At 30.0% G+C, this 8,599-nt stretch overlaps 1 protein-coding gene across 1 annotated transcript; it reads left to right on the top strand.

Annotated features, from left to right (window-relative positions):
- The first annotated feature begins 1,007 nt into the window (after window positions 1-1,007).
- On the top strand, window positions 1,008-6,916 carry LOC105162941 (uncharacterized). The gene is made up of 9 exons (XM_011081122.3): window positions 1,008-2,350; window positions 2,447-2,500; window positions 2,596-2,698; window positions 2,808-2,882; window positions 3,445-3,595; window positions 3,769-3,838; window positions 4,458-4,523; window positions 5,335-5,457; window positions 6,654-6,916. Exons 1-9 carry the CDS (start codon window positions 1,399-1,401, stop codon window positions 6,791-6,793), a joined length of 1,734 nt encoding a protein of 577 aa, XP_011079424.2. The 5' UTR covers window positions 1,008-1,398; the 3' UTR covers window positions 6,794-6,916.
- Window positions 6,917-8,599: the final 1,683 nt, after the last annotated feature.

The raw sequence follows: 8,599 nt of genomic DNA, 5'->3' as shown, positions 1-8,599 counted from the left end.
TTATTAATAGAGGAACTTATTTGTTAGATAGAAGCAAACCTCATGAGTGGTAGATATAATTTTTCAAATTATAAATTTTTTTGTATGATTACATAAAATCTTTGGAGATGAGAGTGTAATTACCCCTACAGTTAACTATCAATCTATCTATAATCAACAAATTTTAAAACCACCCAAAATCGCCCGAATCAAATCGAAATCGAATCATTTTTCATGATTTATTTTTCAAACCACAATTCTAAATTTAGAGTAAAATTGCACTGCATTATTGATTTGATTATAATTTAGAACTTAAAAAAATCGCAAAAAATCGAACCACACCACTAAATATATAATTAATTTTTTAAATTATATGAATAATGATTCGAGAAAATAATTAATTCTTTTACAAGAATTTCATATTCGAATTATATAATCTTAAAATTCATATATTATCAAAGAGTAGATTACAAAGCTCATCTTTGTAAAATTTATATTTGGACTCAACGTTAAATTTTTTAAGTGCATTCAAGTTTTAAACCCATCTAATGATTGTCACAGTTTTTCATCATTTTTTATCCCCTTTTCCGCTTCTCTCATTTCTTTTTTACCACTTTTGTTCTGTCGTTCTGTCTTTTTTATCTCTGTTCTTTTTAAAATCGACTATTGATTTTTGTTGGATTAAGTGTTTCCTTGTTGGATTAATATATATGATCTTATATTTTAATCTATTTAAAGTTGTGAAAAGTGTTGATGGTTTGTGGTGCATAATGTTAGTTTTTCTTTCTTGCTATATACAAACATTTGTTTCATTTATTAATTATTATTAATCTTAATATTTTATTTTTGTTATAAGTATTAAAATCACCAACAATCCCGCAGTCGCACAAAACCGCGCACCTTTAATTTTAATATTAATAGTGAGTATTTAAAAATTTTGTAAAATCTTCAATTACAATTGGATTTAAAAAAATGGAGACCACCGTCAACCCACCAGCTATAGAGTTATTCAATACCAACACAATCCTCTTTCAATTTTCAAGACAAAAACAATAAATAAAAGAGGAATGCAAAAGAGGGAAAGAGCACAAGAAATCCATCCCACCCCTTCTCTCTCTCTCTCTCTCACACACACTCTCTCTCACACAGTGTATGTATCTGTGTCTCTCTCTCTTCCAGTCTCTCTCACATGGTGTATGTATCTGTGTCTCTCTCTCACACAGAGTGTATGTGTGTGTGAAGGGATCCCAATGTTACATGATTTTCATAATACCAGACCTGCTATCTATACCTTGAGCTCAAAGCCACAATCCCCATACATAACCATTAATAGCCCATTGTGAAATTTGGGTCCCCAGTTGTACTCATTGCAGTTTAAAGGATAAAACACACAGACTGTGAGAAGATATCATCGTCATCATGAGTACTAAAGAAGCAGTGGATTTGGGTGGCAGTAGGAGAAGAGGCAGTGCCCCAAAAGCAGGCTCTGTTTGGGAAAGCAGAATGAAGCTTGATGAGGTCAAGGGTGGCATCAAAGTCTTCATTGCCACTCATGAAAATCCACAAGAAGAAGATGCAGTGGAGAACATGGCAGAGGTTGAGAAGAAGGAGAGTAATAGTCTGAGACCCAAACAGAGCCCTATTGGAATTGGGGTGAGTGGGAAGAGGAAAACCTGGAAATCCGAGGGTTCTGAGGGGAGCCCAGTTCAGATTGCACGGCAGAGATCGGAAGTGAGCAAGAGTTTGGATGAACAGAGTAAGGAATTGAGTGTTTCTGGTGATGGGATCAAGAGAAGCCCTCTTTCAATCAAGAAAACAAGATCTGTATCATCGGCCCAGATCAATGATGGGGTGAGGAAAGTGAAATCTGATTCTACTGAGGTTAAAAATGAAGGTAATTCTGAGTTGAGGAAGGTGAAATCTGAGGCACTGCATTTGGCGAAACCAAAAACAGTGGTGGATTATGTGGATGAAAAAGTTGTTGATGATGAGCCAAACAGGGAAGAGAGCTCCGCTGGGAAAGTTGACAAGAGCTCTGTTGATGTTCCCAAATCAAGATCTGATGTGGAGTGTGTGTGTGAAGAGAAGAAGGCCATCACAAGCACCTGTTTGGATGATAATTTTGTTGATGTTGATGGCGATGAAGAAGAACAAGAAGATAAGGAAATTGAGGTTGAGAACAAGAGTCTTGACATTAAAGCAATCACAGAGCAAATTCAGAAACCAAAGAGAATTTTGGTTGAGGAGAAGAAACTGCTCAAGAACAGTGAAAAAAAGTCGGTGCCATTTTCACCTGTTGTCAGGAAAAAAACTCCTCCTGCTGTAAATCATGTCAGATTTCACCCAACCCCAACAAAAACCAATAATCCAAGTAAATGCTGCTACAATGATATATAGTTCTTGAAATGATTCAATCCCTTCTTTGTTCTAATTTTTACTGTGTTTTTTTTTATTACCCATTTTCCAGCTTCAGATCATTCCCATGGAATCCCAAGAACCAGAAGCAAACTGCAAAGCTTTGGTGAGTAAAAATCATCCACTTTCTTGAACTTTCTCTCTATTTTTTGGGTCATATTCAGCTCTGATTCCCTGTTTTGGTTGGTTGATTGCTATCAGTTGACTTAGTAATGTGGAGAGATGTATCAAAATCAGCCTTTGTTTTTGGGATTGGTACATTTGCTATTATCTCATCTTCATACACAAAGGACCTCAACGTCAGGTACATTTGGATAGATGGATTTGAAAATCAAGAAATGATTACAGACACAAAATTTGAAATCCATCCATTCAAATTTATAATTCTGGAAGATTTTCTCCCATTTTTGCAGCTTTATTTCTGTGGTTTCCTACTTAGGCCTTGTCTACCTTGCTGCAATATTTCTTTTCAGATCCCTCATCAGCAGGTAATTTTTTTACAGTAAATTCAGGTTTTTAACAACAGTAAATAGTTTTTAGAAAAAGTGATTTTGTACACTTAGACCCCCTTACATTTTCACCCAAAAAAGTTTCAAAATTAAATTTATACCCTTTCGAAAATTCTTGGTTTGTATACCTGATGCCCTACTATTAGAGTTTGGAAGGATAATGTTGACATCAACAAAAAAAATTACATAAAATATTTAATTTTACCCTTATTTAACGTTTATATGTATATTTTTGTACTTATAAATATGTGAAGGGAGGTTAATATTACTAACTTTTTTTCCTTACAAAATTATTACTCGAGAGTGTTAAATGAGGTGTAAAATAAAAAAATTATGTAATATTTTCGTTGTCGTCAGTGTATTTCGTCCAAACTAATAAAGAAAGGGGGTTAGGTATAAACGGTGAATTTTTTGAGGGATTAAGTATAATTTTAGAATTTTTTAAAAAAAGTGTAATTTTATATTTTTAAAGAGGGTCTACCAGTAATTACCACAAATAAATAAATAAATATTTCACCTTTGTTGATTTGGGATTTGACAGAGGGGCAATGGAGATGGATAGTGGAAATGAAGAATATGTTGTTGGAGAGGAAGAAGCAATTTGGGTGATGAAATTACTTGTGCCTTATGTGAATGAGTTCCTGCTGAAACTGAGAGCTCTTTTTTCAGGGGACCCTGCCACCACTATGAAGGTCAATTTTTCTCTACTCAATTTTTTACTATATTTTGTGTTGTATTTATAAATATATATATATTATATGTGTACAAAAAAAAGTTAATCAGTAAGTTTTCAGTTTGAGGTTAATTTTTGAGAATTATTATGATGTGAAATTGAGTGGAAAATGACAAATTCTGCCTCTGGCAGTTGGCAGTGCTGCTGTTTATTTTGGCAAGGTGTGGAAGCTCCATAACTATCTGGAAGATGGCCAAATTAGGTCGGTTTGATCTCCCCCCCACCCCACCCTACCCATTTTTTCTTATGAATAAATAAATAAAGGGTAAATGATAGTGGACTTTTTCACATAATTACAAGTATTCTTACATTGTTTAAAAAATTACAATGATCCTTTTGAAATTGAAGGTTATCTAACAAATATCCCCTACAGTGGGCCATCACAAGAAGTATTTGTTAGACGATTAAGTTCAGAAGGGGAGAGTATTTCTAATTTTTGAAAAAAACGAAGGGTATATGTTATTATGATAAATCTCAAATAAAACCCGTTGTAAGTTACTCATAAATAATCCATTGGGAAAATGTGGGTTCACACCCCCTCCCCCTCTTTCTTTTGGGGTGGGGGTGGGGTTATTAGGAAAAAATAAAGGGTAAATTACAAAAGGAATACTTTTGGAATTAACGACTTTCTAATATATACTCCTGACAATAATCTGTCACAAAAAAGTATTTATTAGATAGTCATTAATTTTAAAAATTATTTATAATTTTTTAAATGATAAAAAATATTTATAATTATAATTAATTACAAAAAAAGCTCGTGGTAAAAATAAATCCATATGTTCTCTTTCACTAAATATGTGTGCTGACATTTGGGACAGGCTTTATTGGAGTATTTACGGTGCCAAAATTCTGCTCATCCTACTCCTCACAGTTAACTGCATACGGTAAGAATAATCATCATACACATCTGAATTCTATGCAATTATTTGTGCTACACACTCCAATACTGGAGCCTTTTTTTTTTTTTTTATTTATCTCAATTGACTTATTATAAATTATATAAAAATATTTTAATTAAATTATTCGTATACATCTTCTATATACTAATGTATGTAAGAAGTCATATTTTCACCCTTATAATGGTATGTAGTTTGGTTAGAAATAAATTATTTAATCTATAATAAGTCAATAATATTTAATCAGGGCTAATTTTTTAACTTTTTATTAATATTAAAAAATTCAGTAAATTTTAATTAACGGAAGAGATTTATTTGTTAGACGAAAATAGATATTGTGTATTTAGATATAATTTTTAAAAAAATAAGGAGTTTACGTGTAATTATATCAAATTCCAGATATAGGCAGTATAATTGTCTTTATAATGTATTTCATATTCATAGGCCTTTTTTAATAGGAAAAAATATTTCCCTATCTCAAATAATGAATTTAATTTTACTTGATAAAGATTTATACAATAGTAAGAATATATATATATATATATATATTTAAATATATAAGCTTTTTGTAGAATTATTGTTTGCAATTGTAGGGCGTGACTATATGATTCAGCTACTATGATAAATATGAAAAATACAAGCTGAAATATAATTTTACAATTAAAATATTTTAGTAGTTGTTTAATAAGTTATTTAGTTTTCTTTTTCTTTTTACATTTAATTAAATAAGTACATTTAAAATTTGATTGTTCGCACATATTGAGTATGCTTTGAAAACTCGCTGGCACAACAAATGAAGGTACATTTTGGATACGACGATTTCGCGATGCTTGGGGGTCATGTTCTCACAAGAAAGCCGTAGGGTTCGCCGTCTTCGCTCTCGTTTGGAATTTGTCCTCAGTCGTTGCCCGAATTTGGGCAGGTACGTAAATCTCGCTTTGTTCTTTCTAAATATTTTATAACACATTATATACATAGAAAATGGGAAAAATATAAGCAATTCTCTTGTGATATTGCAAATGAGCAAATTACCCTCTTATGAAACAATAAATAGCGATTTACCTCCCTGTATTTTTTTAAATACAACAATTTACCCCCTATGATTTTTAAAAATGAAGCAATTTACCTCCTTGATATTAAAAATAAGCACATTACCCCCTTATGAAAAAAATATAGCAATTTATCCGCCTGTACTTTTTTAAAATGAAGCAATTAAGGAGGTAAATTGCTTCATTTTAAAAAGTACAAGAGGGTAAATTGCTATATTTTTTGTATAAGGGGGTAATGTGCTTATTTTCAATATCACAGGAGGATAAATTGCTATTCACCCCATAAAAAAAGTAATATCGTCAAAAAATATTAAGAAAATTGTCAACAATGTCTGAATTCATTAGTAAGGTTGATCCCCCGAGATTCTCTATTTTTCAAATTGTATTAGTTGAATTCTACTTATATGTGGACAAGCGTTTATTTTTAAGGTAAATTAAAATATCATTTCTGAGATTAAATTTAATTACACAATCATTCTATATCATTTAAAAATTACAAGTACATCCCCTGAGATTGTAATTATTTAAATCGGTACCCTCTCAGAGGTAGATAAATTAAGTTGAAACCATCTTAGGGGTATATTTAATTTTGAAAAAGGCACGAGTATTTATGTTATTAGACTTAATCTTAAAGGGTGTCAATGCACTGTACCTAGATTCCTATTATAGTTTTTGGTTGTTGTCTATTTGTGGTCTTTCAGTACACGCTTTTGAAGTTATTAATTTACTTAATTAATTTTTAGGATAAATTGCAAAGAGCTCCTCTAAAGTTTGTCATATTCACTATTACACCCTTGTTGTTTGAAAAAAATATAAATACCCCTTTAGAATTAATGGATACTTAACAAAATACCCCATCGTGACAGTCCATTGTAGGGAAATATTTATTAGACGATCGTTAATTTCAGATGAGTATTTGTAATTTTTTAAACAACTAAAAAATATTTATAATTATGATAAATTTCAGTGGAACCAAGTGTAATTTACCCAGTATAAATAACATTGAAAGATCTATTGTTTTTGTACATATAATTGAATTAGTAATTTACATGAAACATTTATGATGCAGTGTTCATGTTGTTTGTGGGGTTCAAGTACTATCAGCAGTCATTGGTGAGAGATGCAGATGAAGGAGCCACAAATAGTACTGGAAATCATTCTTGGCAAGGAAGAAATAATGTTGGCAGCAAGCAAAAGAAAGTGTGTTGACACATTGCTGTATTTGTGTGTGTGTGGATGGGTTATCTATAGGTAGAAATAATTAATGAGAATTAGATTTGTTTTTTTTATTGAATAAACAAAAAGAAAAAATAAATAGAAAATTATATATTAGTATTGTGTTTTTAATTATTGAGCTTGTACAATGTTTCTATTTACTGTAAATTACGTTGATACTTTGTGAGGTTAGATTTAAATACATAAAAATCTGTTGCTCTTTGCAAATATTACAAGTACGACACTTGATGATACAATTGTAATTATAAGTATATTTTTATTCAATTAAAAATTCTACACAAAATTTTCATGAGGTATTTTACACTAATTGATGAGGGTGCATTTTATGTCATTTTCGATTGATATTTTGTCAACTTTTTGCTACTAAAATGCATCTAATCAAATGTTATATTGCAACATTAATTTATTAAGGAAGGATTGGATGAAAAACTATGAAAGGGGTCAAAAACAAAAAAATGGACAGATTAGAAGAAAAAATTATGCGTGCCCACGCCTAACAATTGTGGCTGGAAAAGGAAGGCTCAATGACTCGAATTTGGCAAGAAATTGAAGCTGTTTGGGATATCTTTTTGATGAAAGGAAATCACTTTTGTTGAAGGAATGTCTTTAAGTGAAGGAAAAATTACATAATATCCCCCTGTGTGATGCTAAAATTGCACAAAACTTATTTGTGTTAAATAAATAGCCAGAAAAGACCCTGTGAATTCTGAAACCCTGTTAAAAGGACACCATCCGTCCAAAACTGATGGAAGGTGTTGTACACACGGTGGAAATGAGAGTAGGGGCTTTTTTTACTCTATTTCAGCTTTTTTGGTAGTTTAATGGCCAAAATACCATTCTCCTCCACTAAATAGTAAATATACAACTTAACATCCTCCCACAAATATACTACACAAAAATAAGGTTTTAAGTGGGCAAATGTCCAATTTGCCCCTTTTGTTTGAATATAAATAAAAATCACTTATAATATTATATATTATTAATTAAATTAAATTAAATTATTATTTAATTTAAATATATTTAAATATTTATTTATAAAATATACTAAATCAATATAACAATACCTAAAAATTATATCAATTTTTTTAAATTTTATAAAATGTTATATTAAAATTATTAATATATATTTAAATTAAACATTAATATTTTTTTATTATTTTTAAATTTTATTAAATTGAATAATTTTGTTAGAATATAAATCAAAATCACTTACAATATTAGATATTAGTAATTAAATTAAATTAGTATTTAATTTAAATATATTTTAATATTTATTTATAAAATTTACTAAATAAATATAAAAATACTTAAAATTTATATCAATTCTTTGACTTATATAAAATATTATATTTAAATTAAACATTTAATATTTTAGTCTTTGGTAGGAAACTATCATTTTAGTACTAGTAAAATTAGGTAATTTGTAGTATATATATATATATATATATATGTATGTGTGTGTGTGATGTAATTCAATATGAAGATTTTTTTTTACTCTTGGGATTTTGACTCTTGGATTTTCAGCTTCCTCTTCAATTATTTTCTATGTTTTTATGATAATTCTAACTTCCCTATTCATGCGTTCTTTGATGAGCATGTCTAGCTAAATTCTCTCATTCTGGTTAAGGATTTGGCGAATGTTTAATTTCTATGCCTCGTGAGATCTAATTATGCTTTCTACTCTCGTTCATATTGATATTGTGTTGTTTTTTGTGCTTTTATACAAATAGTTTGATTTATGAATGATAAAGCTCATTCATTGTGAAAAATATTTGCCTA

The sequence above is a fragment of the Sesamum indicum genome, linkage group LG5, assembly GCF_026168435.1.
Source record: "Sesamum indicum cultivar Baizhima isolate 11 linkage group LG5, ASM2616843v1, whole genome shotgun sequence".
In the NCBI taxonomy this organism is placed as follows: domain Eukaryota; kingdom Viridiplantae; phylum Streptophyta; class Magnoliopsida; order Lamiales; family Pedaliaceae; genus Sesamum; species Sesamum indicum.
Note: the sequence above shows the minus strand (reverse complement) of the source record. Positions and strands in the feature narration are given on the sequence as shown.

Coding starts and splice junctions, on each gene's coding strand:
- LOC105162941 (XM_011081122.3), top strand. CDS start 1,399: ATGAGTACTAAAGAAGCAGTGGATTTGGGTGGCAGTAGGAGAAGAGGC. Junction 2,883..3,444: donor TTCAGATCCCTCATCAGCAG/GTAATTTTTTTA, acceptor GGGATTTGACAG/AGGGGCAATGGAGATGGATA. Junction 4,524..5,334: donor CTCACAGTTAACTGCATACG/GTAAGAATAATC, acceptor CAACAAATGAAG/GTACATTTTGGATACGACGA.